Source organism: Phacochoerus africanus, chromosome 6, assembly GCF_016906955.1.
Source record: "Phacochoerus africanus isolate WHEZ1 chromosome 6, ROS_Pafr_v1, whole genome shotgun sequence".
Lineage (NCBI taxonomy): Eukaryota > Metazoa > Chordata > Mammalia > Artiodactyla > Suidae > Phacochoerus > Phacochoerus africanus.
The window spans coordinates 35,303,756-35,319,620 of record NC_062549.1 but is presented as its reverse complement, the minus strand read 5'-3'; the positions used below and the strand labels follow the sequence as shown (position 1 = coordinate 35,319,620).

Below are 15,865 nucleotides of genomic sequence, written 5' to 3'. Positions count from 1 at the left end.
TGAATAAATTTTAAAAATATAGGAAAGAATATAAAGAAACACAAGGAACCAGAAAGCAAATAGAAGACTGTTCTTTAGCTATTGAGAAACTGCAAATTAAAATAATGCTAACATACTTTGCATACCAATTTGGAAAGAGACAGTTTGAGGAAACAGGAAGTCATACACTGTTCTTGTGAATACAAACTGTTTCAATGCTTCCAGGGGCAATTTGACAAAATGAATTAAAAACCATAAAACTGTATTTGCCTTTAACCCATTAATTTCACTTCTGAGAATATATGTTAATGAAGTAATGACGTATATATGACTATTTTGCCATAACAATAATTAGATGAAGTGCTATTTAAGATAGCAAAGTATTGGACAGCATTAAGAGACACAAGCAAAATTAAGAGCATTTTATTTTAATCTAGTATAATAGCAGTTGGCCATTAAAATTCTTTCTCACCATTGTATTTAGTGATAGGGAAGGACACTGAAAATGTATTAAAGGGATAAAGAGTAAATTAAAAAATAATGGTTATAATATTTTGTAAAAAAATTTACATATTTTGGAGAAAGGGAGACAGAGAGTGAGATAGGAAAAATGAAGTATATGCAGATTTTTTTTTTTTCTTTTTACAGCCATACATGAGGCCTGTGGAAGTTCCCAGGCTAGGGTTGGAATCAGAGCTGCAGATGCGGGCTTCCACCACAGCCACGACAATGCCAGACCTGAGCCACATCTGTGACCTACATCACAGCTCATGGCAATGCCAGATCCTTAACCCACTGAGTGGGGCCAGAGATCGAACCTGTGTCCTCATGGATACCAGTCAGGTTTGTTACCCCTGAGCCGTAACAGGCACTCCATATTCAAATGTGTTGTTTGTGGGTGAGTAGATTGTGGCTGCTTTTCAATATTTTTCTTATTTGTTCATGGTCTCTGACGTTCCTATGGTGAACACATAAGCTTCTATATTGAAGTGTTTGTGCCTTATTTAAAATACAAAGATCTATAGTTGTGCTTCAGAGTTTCCCTGGGGAAATCAAGAAAATCAGAGGCAAAGGGCAGAAATAGGCAGTTTACATAAGGAGACACCTGGTTAGTATCCTGCGTGAGAAGAGATGCTTGAACTCAGAGGTGATAGAAGAAATGTAAATACAGTGTCATTGAGATAACACTTTGTATCCATTGGTTTGGCTCCAAAAGTAGAAATTTGGTGGGAAAGAAGGGAAATAGAACACTGGCAGAGTCTAGACTGACCTGACCCATTCTAGAGAGAGTCTGGGGGCCATTCTGGAGAGCACATCTAAGTAGATTTTTCTGCAATTAACCATGAATCCAAGTTCCAGTTATAAGGAATTCTTTTAAAAGAACAAAATCAAACTGACTTTGTTTTACTATAAATTTTTATGAATTTATTATTATTATGGACTTTGTTTTACTATTATTTGTATTGTGGATTGGAAAAGTGAGTAGGAGACCTGTTTCTTTTTTTTCCTTTTTTAATTTTATGGCCATATCCACAGCCTATGGAAGTTCCCAGGCAAGTTACTGAATCCGAGTCACAGCTGTGACTTATCTTACAGCTGCAACAATGCCAGATCCTTTAACCCGCTGCACTGGGCCAGGGACTGAACCCGAGCCGCTGCAGTCAGATTCTGAACCCACTGTGCTATGGCAGGAACCCTGGGAGCCCTACTTCTCTCAACCTAATTCACACCAACAGAATGAGTTGGATTAGGAGAAGAAGGTAATTAACATCTTGGTGAATGATCACGTAAACTTAGATTTTGTGATCAATCAGTCAGAAATGGCTGAAAATAATCAGATAGGTGAATTTCAGGAAAGCTGACTTCAAAATTTTACAGCATTAATAGAGAGACACTTGTTGAAGCCTCAGGAAGCCTCCAGCCGTGGAGTGATAGAGCCCCTTAGAGCACAGGATGAGGAAATGACCCTTGGACCAGAAACATGTCAGATTTTGGAGACAATGAAACACTATATACATCCTGGATGTTAGTCATCACACCTCATTCCTAACTCAGAAAAATCTCCGAAACGATCCTATAAACAAAAAGATCACTGACATCATTAGAAAGGAACCTTCCTCTGACCCTGTTGTGGGGCTGGCGTGTGAGCACACGGAGCGTGTGCAGGGCTTCATTGAGTAGGACGTGATAGGTCGAGGTGTGAGTTTTAGCCTTATAAAAATGATGAAAAATACATGAGCCGACTTACCAGTTTAGAAAAATAATGGACATTTAGAACAGATGTGAGGAGGTGATCACATAATTTGATCTGGACCTCAAAAAAAAAAAAAAAAAAAGAAAGGCCAATGAAGCCTACTGTGATGCTGGCCAAGCAGGACAACCCCGATTTGTTTCGTATGCAAGGGGTGGTGGGAAGGCAGGGTGTCAGAGCTACAGAGGCCAAGAGGAGGTAAGCAGGAGCTAAAACCTCAGGAAGCAGTGAGGAGCGAGCCTAGGATGTCCAGACAGAAGAAGACCAATGAAGGCAGTGGTGGTGGAGACAGAGGAACAAGGGTTTTATTCCAGTGTTGTCTGTGGTACTAGAGAGCTGGACACCACTAACAGGTCCGTTTTCTGGGGAAAGGGGATGAGGGACGTGTGGCTGATGGTCACCACGGAATTCTCTGCAGCCACAGCCGGGATCAGGCATGCAGCCAGCCATGTGGTCCGATCTGAAAAGGTCCATAGCTGGGGTTGCTAGATAAAATACAGGGTACCTGGTTACATTTGAATTTCTTTTCTTTGCTGCTTTTTTTTTTTTTTTCCTTCTCCTCCTCCCTCTCCTCCTCCTCCTCCTCCTTCTTTTTCCTTTCCTTTTTCTTTTTAGGCCACCCTGTGGTATATGGAAGTTCCTGGGCCAGGGATCAAGTCCAAGCTGCAGCTGCAGCAACACCAGATCCTTGAACCCGCTGTCCCCAGTTGGGGAAGAAGCGACCTGAGCTTCTACAGTCAGATTCTTAAACCACTGTGCCATAGCAAGAACTCCTGAATTTCTGATAAACAACAAACTTTTTAAGGCTAAGTTTGCTCCACATATTTGGTAAATCTGGCAACCCTAGTCATAGACCATTTTTTTTGTGTGTGTGACAATGAATGCTCTGTACACAGGCGAATCAAGGCAACTTATTTCATAAGACTACACAGCAAACACATTGATAGCTTTTGTGTTTGTAGGAGGGAGAGTGAGGATAAAAAGGAATAAATAAATATTGCATAAAGAAGAGAGGGCCTTGAATGGACAGGTGGTGATAGCTGAATATGATGAACTCCCCTAAAGAAGTAAAAAGTACATTTATCTGCTCTCTCCTGGATTTCTTCACAAAAGCCCTGAAGACACTGCCTGGCTGATAAACAGACTATTCTGTTCTGTGAAACGATCTCTCTGGAATACTCTGGCCCCGCCAGCAAAACTAAGTGGCAGAAAAGTGAGTAGGAGAGGGAGGGGGTAGATGACTTGACCGGAGGAGAAGAATTTAATTTATAAACCGAGTAAAACGTGAAACTGATGAACAAATTAGTTAGGAACCTTGCTTCACCTCGATTTCCTCTTTGATGGCGGAACATACATTTTATAGAGTGACTATTAGTAAAATACTGTCAGCAGGCACCCATCCTTAGCTGTTGCCATGGAGACAGCCGGAGGAACAGGTGAAGTTGCAGGTTCCCCATCGGAAAATAATAGGTCTCTCCACTGCCCAATGATGCTGACTATTTTCCATACCTTTTTCTTATTTCACCTCACAGCTGATTACAAGGAGAGCTTTAATACGATTGGCAACATTGAAGAGATTGCGTATAATGCCGTTTCCTTCACCTGGGACGTGAACGAAGAGGCCAAGGTGAGTGCAAAAGTCATACCTTTTGAATAACGTGTCCTTTCTCTGCAGAGGATTCTTTCATCAAAGCCTCTGTAACTAGGGAAAGACTGGTTAACTTGAGCCGGACACAAGGGAATCAAACCTATTATCTTTCTCTGGGAGTCACACATACTCAGTTATGCACAGTTAAATCGCCTTTTGGGGGGCAAAGGAGAAAGGGGGTGTACTGTTCCTCTGCGGCCTCCCGCTGAATGGGCCAGGCCCCCAAGCCCCGTTTTAGCACTCGGGGCTGGCAGGACTGGGCCAGACTTTTCTCCCTGCACCGCAATTTCCCCAAACACGTAACTGCCACCACCTTCAGAGATAGCAAGGTGTTCAGAGCTGCTGTTTGCACAGGTAAGCGGTTGGGTGTGCCTCCCCGTCCCCTTCCAGGATAACCTGGTCGAGGGAGGGTGCAGGAAGCAGGGTCTTTGCAGTTCACTCCCTGAGGTAGAGCCGCCACCGCCACCGTGACCTTGAGCCCTTTCTTTTCTGTTGACCTAAAGCTTAAACTTTTTAAATTTTTTTTTTTGTGTGTGTGTCTGGTGCCAGCGTGATTAAGAAGGGCAGTAGTAGAATCTCTGGCCAAGTGTGTCCTGAGTGAGGATAGATGTCCACCATTGCACTGACTGGAGTAACACAAGCAAGGTTGGTCAAGGCTCAGATTTGCTTTCCAGCCACCAGTCTCTGAGTTTATGAAAACCGAAACTGGCTGCTGGGCTCACTCTTCTTCCTGTGTTTCATAGCTTCTGATTCTCGATCCTTCTTTTGCACTAACGAGAAGGTCCCACATGACCCCTAAGCTTGTTTTCTGCTTCAGTTATGTACCATCTAGGAGGGCATTAGATGACTTTGTCTTCGAAGTAATGGAAAGGTCAGTGTAAACAACTGCTGTCAATGCTTCATTGTCCCCGAGCAGGGGAGGGCGGGGAGAGAGCGGAAACGGGTTGGGAGTCTGTGGGAGAAGATGAATTGCTCAGTGTCTCCTTTCACTCATGTATAAAACAAAGTAAATGCAATCGGCTTTAGGCCCAAGAGAGGTGACCTGAATGGGCAAGCCGAAACGGAGTGCTGGGGCAGCTGGGAGAACGTTCCAGTGGCTCTGTGCCTCCCGGAGAAGGAGCGAGGCCTTGCGAGGCCACGGAGCTCAGGTCCCACGTGGAATGCAGGAAAACGTCCCCAGGCTCCGCTTACCTCCATCTGAAGTTCGTGCCCTGGCCCCAGGCTTCCTCCTGGGGCCCCTTTCTTCCCGAAGCCAGCTTCCTGGGTTGCATAAGGAGAAGGCAGTAGGGGGCCAGGGTTGGAATCCTGACCCAAGTCATCTGACCTCTCTGGGCCTCTGTTGCCTCACACCACGCAAGACCCCCCAAACCCGCCAATGTTTCAGGTTATCTCTGCTGAACCAAGCATGTGTTGGGAGGGTGACGTGTGAAAATCCCACGCTCTGAGCGCAGAAGGGGAGCCATTAGCTGGACAGCAGGGTGAGGAGTGAGAGGCAGGCCACGCAGAGCCATCCACTGGGAAGGCAGTGGGATTCTATCCTTGGAAGGGCCCTGTCAAGCCAGAGCAAGCTGTAAATGAGAGTTGTAACTGCAGCTCTAATTTTCCTTATTATGCAATGTGATAATAAGTGCTGGGGGGAGGGGGTGAATGTATGGACTGTTACCAGTCAAATAAGGACCTTTTAGAGAAAATAAAACTGGAAGGGACATCTCGAATGATGGTGGCTCTGTGGTCAACCAGGGAAGTAGCTAATTTGGGCTTGAGTTGACTTTGCTTTCTTTTCCCATAGGTCGGGCTTACTTTTCTTGTTTATTTTATTTTTAAATTTAATTTTTCACTTTTCTTGTCGAAATCTGTGTGTTTAGGCAGGTGCATTGTTCCAGGCTGACCAATTTAAGCTCACATACGCTTTGCCAAATGGCAGTGCTTGCTTGTTGTAGTGAAAAAACTTGTTTCTTTCATACATACTTTCAGTAACTACTATTCGATAGTTGTCATTGTTTGCAGTCTGGGTTAATCTATAAGTAATAAAAATAGTTCCAAGTATTCTCACCAAAATACCAGAAGGGCTTTTAAAGAAAAAACTTAAAAAGTTAAATCCATTTTATGAGGTAGGCTAAGAAGATTTTTTTTTTTCAACCTGCAGAGCATAAGATTTTTCTTTACTTTTTTGTTTGTTTTTTGTTTTGTTTTGTTTTTTGGGGGCCATACCCATGGCATATGGAGGTTCCCAGGCTAGGGGGTGAATTGGAGCTGTAGCTGCCAGTCTACACCACAGCCACAGCAATGCAGGATCCAAGCCGCCTCTGCGACCTACCCCACAGCTCCTGGCACTGCCGAATCCTTAACCCACTGAGCAAGGCCAGGGATTGAACCCGAGTCCTCGTGGATGCTAGTTGGATTGGTTTCTGCTGAGCCACAATGGGAACTCCAGGTTTTTCTTTAAAATACCATTGACTTCATAATAAGCAGACTGCAAAAAACTAACATTGCGTGGCAAGAGATAAAGGTTTTTGGCAAAGCAAGGCACAAAATGCATCTTCTCGTGGTGGCCCTGTCTGTGATGCTCCTGCTGAGGACATCTTCTCGTGAGCAGTTGTGTTCGTTTTGAGTTCCTATTGGTAACACCCACACAGAAATCATTTGCAGGCTTCAGGGTTGGGGCTGTTCATTTGTCACATGATGTTTCGGTTTATGTCGCCAGAGCGTACAAGTGTGTGACCTGCAGCCTTCATGTCGTCCACAGAACATATATATGCATGTATGTCATGCTTTTATGTACTTATATTCCAAATTTTAAAAAAGTTTGCCCAGATTTAAGAGGAGTTGGTTGTTTTTTTTTTTTTTTCAAGTCAAGTTTTCCAGATTCTTTTGGATAATTAGCGAGTCAGGCAACCATGAGCCCGAGGGTTTACAAGGCCATGGGTGGCTCTTGTGAGGTACTGGCTGTTCTTTTTAGTGTTTTCTCTAGGCTTCTCCATTCTGGAATCTTCCCTGGCCCTTGTGGACATTTTCATGACCCAGTCACGCCTCGTCAGACAGCTACATATGTGGCTTGCGCCTTTACTGGCTTTCAATGTTGGGGAAAGTAGCGATACAAGGAGGGTGGCTAGGGGCAATGGGGCAGTCAGGACACCCCCCTCAAAAAAAAAAAAAAAAACCCTGGCGCCTTTGGCTCCAGGCCACACAGAGGCTGACTTGTGTTGCCGCTGTTACAGGGAGCTGCTGTGCCTGCCTTCAGAACATCTGTAATGCTGGTAAACCTTGATCTTTGAAGCTGTTTTAAAAAAACATCAGAAATCACTTGGGTCCAAATGTAAATATATACCAACAAGTTGGATAATACCACTTCTGGGGTAAAAATGAGTTTTTTTTTTTTTTTTTTTTGCACGCGACCCGCTTTCAAGTAGACAATATCCAAAGAGACATTGCAAATATATCTGAGCCATAGCAGCATCATTTGAGAAAACCGTGTGTCTTTCCAAGATAGCTTTTATTTGGTTATTTGATTTTGGTGCATTTATTTTAAAAAATCCAACGGTCCCATGTTTGGTAGTCTTCCCACAATATGCACCATTAAGACCTGATGATAAGGTTTATGGATTTGTCCAGAACACTGCTGTTTTCTTTTGCTGCTGACCTGCATTCTCTTCTCACCTCCCGTGGAGCGGGAACAGAAGAAAGGCAAGAACGGGAAACTGGAAGCATTTAGTTTAATTTAATTACAGGAATAAATCTGGCCAGGGACGGTGTTAACACTACTAGTTAAAACGAGGCTGGAGGTTAAACTCCGGATTGCCAGTCTCCATTGCAGCATGATTCTGGCAGGATTCTGCAGAGTTCTTCCTCCCAGAACCGGTTTTGCTGGTTGTGCCACAGCGTCTCTGCACAGGGACACCGGGCAGCAGAGCCTCCAGCAGGATGTTGGTTTTTCCCTCAGGGTCAGCTCAGTCGGGAAGCTCATGTGACCCGGTGTCCCTGGGTGCCTGGGAATGACTCAGGTGGCGTCCAGGTGGGTAAGGTTCTGAGCATCCGTGCTGTCCCAGCTGGGAAGTCAGTGGGGGAGGGACCGAGGGTGGTAGGGAAGAGAAAGCGCTGAAACGAGGCTCAGGCAACCACATCTGGTCCTGGCCCCCGGAATAGCCAGCTGTGTGTCTTCGCCGCCATCTGAGCTGCAGTTTCTCAGCTCAGAAGTGGTGAGAAGGGGAACAGGGAGGGTTGGACCGGATTATTACGGTCCCATCTGTATGATTCTAAGGGGCGGACCACAGGGCTACATTCTTTCACGTGACTCTCATTTACAAGGTCATTTCCATTTTCCTGTCTCCCCTTAACCAAGCACGGGTACCTACAAAGTAGATTTGTTGGTCACTAATCCCCAAGATGAGAAATTCCCACGCAAGACCCTATTGAGTTATTGAAGAGCGGTGAGCTCAGATTCCTGGCACGGACTGCCGCCTTCCCCCCGGCGATGACATCACCGCCAGAGCAGGAGCACAAAACCTAATTACAGGCTCCCCCTCCTCACCGATTTCTAAGGAGATTCTTGAAATAAGGCCTCTTCTTTTTGTCCAGAGGCGTTGTCTCTGTTCACAGTGATGTCAAGATGCAACCAGCTTCCGTGTGCTACAAAGGCCGATCGCACTTGACCACAGAGAAGGACTTGAGCATTAAGATGCTACTTAGTGCTTTGAGAAACGGGTTTCCTTTTTGTGCCTTTTCACTGGAACACAGTAGCAATTTCCCCATTTCTATGCCTTGCCCTGCTTGTGGTTTATAAACTACCTAAGATGAAGGCGGCTTCTGCCCGTGAATCCTTTCTTAATCCCGCTACAGCCTAGCCTTTTGGAATGATCTTGAGTCAGTGAGATGTTCCTCTCCCTTCACCACCAGCACTGCTTCATAGTCAAGCAAACCAGCAAGTCTCCCTTTCGCCCATCCTCCTGACTCTATGGTTTAAAGAAAGAATGTGGAGTTCCCATTGCGGCTCAGCAGAAATGAATCTGACTAGCATCCTTGAGGACGCAGGTTCCATCCCTGGCCTCACTCGGTGGGTTAAGGATCCTGCGTTGCTGTGGTGTAGGTCGCAGAGGCGGCTTGGATCCAGAGTTGCTGTGGCTCTGGCGTAGGCTGGCAGCTGTAGCTCCCATTTGACCCTTAGCCTGGGAACCTCCATACACTGCAGGTGCAGCCCTGAAAGGACAAAAGACAAAAAAAAAAAAAATTATAAAGAGAGAACATTATAATTCAATGTTAGGGAATTCTGTCTCTACTTTTGCTTGCAGAAGTAGAGGTGCTGCCTCCTGGTGCGATGTCTACCCCTCCCCCTTCCACCCTCTCTCTTGAATTGCTGGAGGGGCTTCCAGCGAGGAGCCCAGCGGACCCTGTGCTTCGCAAAATCAGACAGTGACGTTCTTCTAGCCTTTTGGTGTTTGGAAAGAACTTTCAGACCAGAAGTTGTTGCAGTTTTAGAGAGGGTCAAGGACACAGGCAAGGCAGATGTTTTCATCCCTGTTAACAGATAGGTATTGTGAGACTCGGGGCGGGCAGGGCCGAGAACTGGTTCAGGTGGGGTGGGGAGCCGAGAGGCAGAGCAGCACATTTCCTGACGCATCTCGGATTCTGATCCCACCAAACATCAACTTTCTTCACAGTGGGCTCTGCAAGATTAGGCAAGTGGGAAGAGGTGAACTTTGAATTCATGTCCCTCTGAGTCTGGAGTCGGGATTCTTAAACCATCCCCGACAGAGGGATATCTGCAAATTTTTTTTAGACGGAAGAATGCTATGATTTTCCTACTCAGAGGAAGAGTATAGGGTACAACCTACGTGGGTCCAGAAAAAAAAGACATCAAATGATCAGCCCCACTTCCTTGAGCAAAGCAGTTTAATCAAGTCACCCTGTCTTTGCCAGGCTCTGTCACCCCCATTCCCACCAACAAAAGTGGAGGAGCCCCTACTTCCGGCAGGCAGGTCTCTTCCTGCCCATTGCTCTAGTACATTCCCTGTTGATGTCATACCTGTTACTGACCAGAATGGATATGGGAGTGAGCACTGGGGGGGATCCCTTGCTCTCTTCAGCTGAGTGTAAGTGTGTATATTAGCCTAGACATGAGTGATCTCATTTGCCTAATTACTACCTCGCTCCCTAGTAATCAAAGATCAACACATGCTTTCTAATATTGCAACTCTGAGACACAGCAGTGTTTTCTTCTCCACGCCTTACACATTTATTCTCTCTTTCCCCCACTTTGCTCCAGCCTCTTACCCTAGTATCCTGTTCTTCATTTTCACTCTTGTACATTATTTCTGTACACTTGTCATTTAAGCTTTGTTTTTTCCTGTTATGAACAGTAGAGGCCCTCTTGCAATACCATGCAGGAAGCACAGCATGAAAAAAATCCCAAGCAAGAAGGATGATTTTTATTCGAGGGAACGACTGTTGCAGAAGGCTCACAGTGGCTCTCTGCTTTATGTTTGCAACTTGAGAAACACAATAAATGAAAACCTGCATTTACCAAGCTGGTAAATTGGAAGTAAATATTCGCACAAAAGCAACATTTATTTTATAGATAGTTATCTCTCACTTTGGATGCTTTAGGAGAGTTGCGTTTACAAAAGAGATTTCCATGTAATTTTTGAAATTGAGAGAAAATGCAAGATTAGAGGATATAGGCTGCTGTTCCCTCTGGGCCCTAGTTCCCTTAGAACCTTTTTTTTTTTTTTTGTCTTTTGTCTTTTGTCCTTTTAGGGCTGCACCCAAGGCACACGGAGGTTCCCATGCCAGGGGTCTAACCGGAGCTGTAGCTGCCAGCCTATGCCAGAGCCACAGCAATGCCAGATCCAAGCTGCATCTGCAACCTACACCACAGCTCACGGCAATGCTGGATCCTTAACCCATTGAATGAGGCCAGGGATCAAACCCACCACCTCATGGTTCCTAGTCGGATTTGTTTCCACTGCGCCACGGCGGGAACTCCTCCCCTAGTACTTTTGCCTTATTTATTGCCTTTGTGTGTGATTTTGCACCAATACCAAGCAGATGTCTTAGGAGAACTGAGACCCTTCCGAGGGATGGAGACATGAGAGTGCTCCCTGAGCAGGAAAATAGATGTGAAAGCTGAGAGTAAAAAGTTCTCTTCTGGAGTTCCGATCATGGCGCAGTGGTTAACGAATCCGACTAGGAACCATGAGGTTGCGGGTTCGATCCCTGGCCTTGCTCAGTGGGTTAAGGGGCCCGTGTTGCTGTGGCTCTGGCATAGGCCAGCGGCTACAGCTCCGATTAGACCCCTAGCCTGGGAACCTCCATATGCTGCAGGAGCGGCCCAAGAAATGGCAAAAAGACAAAAAAAAAAAAAAAGTTCTCTCTTCTAGCTTTGCAATCCCATCCTGAAGCTGACTGACTGCCCCAGCACTCCCCTGCTTCTGCCCTGGGCAGAAGGGCATTTGACACGGCACATGTCATGAATCACTTTATGTCGTGAAATGTAACTAGAGCTCTCACGTTGGGTGGTTTACTCTGGTCCTATTAAGTCTAGATTTCTTCCCTTTCTTCCTGTGTGGGGCAACCTTTTCTCTGCCCAGTGCTGTCGTTCCAGGGTGCAACTGGTGGTCGGCAAGCCAAGCCTTGTTCTCTGCTCCGTCAGATGCCGACAGATAGGAAAACAGCATCTTGGTCCTCGGATCTCAATTTTAGCAGCTTCGAAGACAGGATGGTGCAGATGGCAGCGCTGTGACCACAGCTGGTACATAGGAGAACATTGAAGTGCTCTGACCTTCTTGCACCCTGCAAATTAGCCTGTTTCTTTTTGTGCAAAATAAGGTTATGCTCATTGAGAGACCGGCTTGGAGTTTAGCATCACATCAGAGCGGGTCCGTTCACATTCTCCCCAATTACTTCTCACCCTCCTTCCTTTTTTCTCTCTCTCTCAATATTTCCTTTTGGTCTAAAAGTCTCCATCAGTTTTTAGGGGGGCAGGGACGGGGGCGCTCTGTGTGTCAAGCCCAGTGCTTTAGAACTTTACAGTTCCCATCGTCCTGATGAATCTCGCCGTCCAAGGGGATGCTGCTTAGTTGACTGTGTTCTCTTTCTGTCAAACTCTGGAGCTGGACACCAGGGAGAAGGGAAGATGTGTAAATACTCATGTTGAGGATGGACAGAGGACCCATCCCATCTGAGTTCATGACTGATCCCCGCCTCCTGTCAGCCGTCCAGGGAGGCTTCTTTCTGTTTGCCAGGCCGTCCGGGTGAAATGGGGTTGATGGAGATTACCGATTAAGACAAAGTCCATCTCCATGTTTGGCCTAAATAGGGGCCAGGTTTCCACGAGTCATCATATGGAAGGTTAAAGAAGTTATAGGGCATCTTCCAGGGTCTCCAAAGCAGAGAGAGGGCGGGGGAGGCTCCTGGGAGGGGTCTTGAAAGGTCGAGATACACACCGCAAAGCAGGGCAAATGGCATTTTTATGTGTCTGCTGGGGTGTGGCGTGGGAGAAGGAAGCTTTCAAAGGGAAAGGTAAACGTTTGCTGGAGTCTCTGGCACGGAACTTAAACAAAGCCAGGCCTTTGTTCCAGTTTTATAAGGTAGTGGATGGCAGGAAAAGCTATAAAGCTGGAGTTAATTCATATATAGAAGAAATAATCTTTGGAAAGCATCTCACCAAAGATATCAATGGCTTGATCTTTTGTTAGAAAGGGGGATGGGGGTACACCATGGTTTCTGGCTCAAATTCTGCTGAGGGCTCTGTACCTTACATGCATAAACTCTTGTGTGTGTGCAGAGAATTAGTTTACAGACTTTGATTTCACAGTCTGAAATGCAAGTGTGTGTGTGTGTCTTCTTTTGTGCACCATGGCTAATATTCATTCAGTATTTGCCATATATGAGACACTCTGCCCAGTGCTTCATATACCTTATGCAATAATCTTATTTATTTTATTTTTTGGCCGCTCTTGTGGTATGCACAAGATCCTGGGCGGAGAATCGAACCTGTGCCACAGCAGGGAGCCTTGGCAGTGACAAGGCCAGATACTTAATCTGCATATTAATATTGGAACTCCAATATTCCTATATTAAGTGGATATCATTTTTCATTTAAACAATGAAGAATGAAGCCCAGAGAGGGTAGCTGGCTTACCTAAGCGTGCACAGCAGAGCTGGGATTCCCACATTGGGTGGGAATGTCTGTCTAAAACATGTGCTCTCTCCACCCTGCCTTGTTTTACTGTGAGGACCTCGTCTGAGCATCTTCTGCATTCTCTATGGTGAAGGGGCCGTCATCCCTTCGAAGCACCTGCCATGCTGCTTGTCACATGCTAGGCCAGGCCAGACAGTGAGAATTCACAGACGAACAAGCCAAGCAGAGTGTCCGCTCTCAGAGCACATTTTGCCTGGGCTGAGAACTCAGACACATCTGTAAATGACTGTCATGTGAGAAAGGGACAAAGACTCTAATGAGAACAGAATTCAAGTGGCAGGAGAGTTCTGGAGAGGGAGGGAGCCCTATTTTTTTATTTAAAAAAAAATTTAACTAAAAATTTCTTATTTTAAAAAATTGCCAATTAGGAGTTCCCATTGTGGCTCAGCGGAACAAATCCGACTAGGATCAATGAGGACACAGGTTTGATCCCTGGCCTCGCTCGATGGGTTAAGGATCCAGTGTTGCCATGAACTGTGGCGTAGGTTGCAGATGTGGCTCAGATAAGGTGTTGCTGTGGCTGTGGTGTGGGCTGGCAGCTGTAGCTCCGATTGGACCCCTAGCCTGGGACCCTCCATGTGCCTCAGGTGTGGCCCTAAAAAGACCCCCCCCCAAAAAAAAATTGCCACTGAAAATTTAAAGGAATGATACAGTTATTACAACATTCCCTTCACTAGATTGACTCATTATTTGTGTTCTGCCAGATTTGCTTTCTCTCTCTCTCTCACACACACCCACATATGCACACACATACGAAACCCCCCTACACACACGTCACTTCTAAAGACTTCAGAAGGGTAGAGGGCGCCCTTCTGTGGGGTCGGGGAAGCCTGGAGGGCGGGTGTGGCACATGTCAGCGTTGTAGGGGTCCGGTGGAATTTGGAAGCCTTGGGGTTGGAAAACGGATTCAGGTGGAAGGACGAGGCACTAGGGAACAGAGACTGCGCAGCACAGGAAGAGTCGGGCTGGAGGAGCTCGGGGAGAAGTTAGAGTGGCCTGCAAAGAGAGGATGCCAGACACCACGGGAGGGATGAGATGCTGAGGAGAGAACTGGAGGGTGAGTAGAAGGGGGTCAGGGTGGGAACTTCAGACCCACCCATTTAGGGGATGTGGGGGAGAGGAACCTGAGGAGGAAGTGGTGGTCAGTAAAGAAGGGACAAAAGAGGGGCAGGGAGAAGAGGACAGAAGGAGGAAGCGGCCATTGAAATCTGTGCTATAGGTGTGGTTTCTCCCAGCCTGAGCCTCTGTGAACAGCAGAGGCAGCAACTTGGGAACTTTTTAGAAATGCAGGTGCGCAGACCTCCCACCCTAGAGCCACTGAATTGGAAACTCTAGGGGGGCAGACTTTGCACACATTTTAGCAAGCCCTCCTGGATGCATACCCCTGTTTATAAGGATGCTACTGAGCAGGCCGACCTCGAGGAAGGCAATCCCAGTGAAGTCCAAAGTAAAAATAGTCCAATATTAAAAAGAGTCGGTGACATGGCCTGTACTTACAGCCAATAATGTATATGTGCACATGTTGACGGGCATGCACTGCAGCCTTGTTTACAAGATGAAAAAGGCTAGAAATAGCTTTGCGTTAAAGAAATTGGTATTCCATATTTCTAGGTTTTTTTTTTTTTTTTGGTCATTTTGGGGCTGCACCTATGGTGTATGGAGCTTCCCAGACTGGGGTCCAGTTGAACCTGTAGTTGCCAGCCACAGCAATGTGGGATCTGAGCCACATCTGCGACCTATATCACAGCTCACGGCAGTGCCAGATACTTAACCCACTGAGTGAGGACAGGGATCAAACCTGTATCCTCACGGATATCAGTCAGGTTTGTTACCACTGAGCCACAACAGGAACTCCCCTCTTCGCTTTTGAGAGCCTGAGTGTCCTTTCTTCTTCTGCTCCATCTCTCTTTTTTCTATATAATTTATTTTTTAAATTTTTTTTTAGGGTCACATTTGCAGCATATGGAGGTTCCTAGGCTAGGGGTCCAATCGAAGCTACAGCTGCCGGCCTACGCCACAGCAACGCAGGATCCAAGCCACATCTGTAACCTACACCACAGCTCACGGCAATGCCGGATCCTTAACCCACTGAGCAAGGCCAGGGATCGAACCTGCAACCTCATGGTTCCTAATTGGATTCATTTCTGCTGTGCCATGATGGGAACTCCCCATCTCTCTTTTTTTTCTAGCTCAAGACTCTGGTAGGAAATCTTACCTTGTGGAGTTCTGGCCTTTTTTTCAAGTTCTTCCAGTATGTATAGCCCGAGATATTCCGCTTCGTTCCTATTTATATACATTTCACCCCAATGAAAGATGATACTATGGCTTTCCTTGAGGGAAAAAGAGAGATATAGACTTGTGTATCTTTCATAACATTTATATATAGCATCTCCAGTAGCATACGTACATGTGCATAATACACACATCCATATACATTCATACTGATTATGTAGTTGGTGCTCAACTTGTGTTTGTTGATATACAGATAGATAACATTTTTGGGGGCTAAGTCTGGTCAGAGCAGCTAACTCTGCTCTATTCTTGTTATTATTTTGTCTTTTGAGGGCTGCATGCATGACATATGGAAGTTCCCAGGCTAGAGGTCCCAGGCCTACACCATAGCCACAGCCACACCAGATCTGAGCTGCATCTGCAACCTACACCACAACTCATGCAACACTGGATCCTTAACCTACTGAGCGAGGCCAGGGATTGAACCCACCTCCTCACAGATACTAGCCGGGTTCATTACCCCTGAGCCACAGCAGGAATTCCTGCTGTATTATCTTGA

The 15,865-nt window shown here is 46.0% G+C and overlaps 1 protein-coding gene across 3 annotated transcripts in view; it reads left to right on the top strand.

The window, feature by feature from the left end:
- The window catches only part of GRHL2 (grainyhead like transcription factor 2), a 190,753-nt gene that overhangs the window by 110,081 nt on the left and 64,807 nt on the right, over nucleotides 1-15,865 (top strand). For all 3 annotated transcript variants that reach the window (XM_047783503.1, XM_047783502.1, XM_047783501.1), the window contains exon 8: nucleotides 3,763-3,857. In XM_047783503.1, the coding sequence (XP_047639459.1) occupies nucleotides 3,763-3,857 (95 nt within the window). The remainder of the gene's footprint in view (nucleotides 1-3,762; nucleotides 3,858-15,865) is intronic.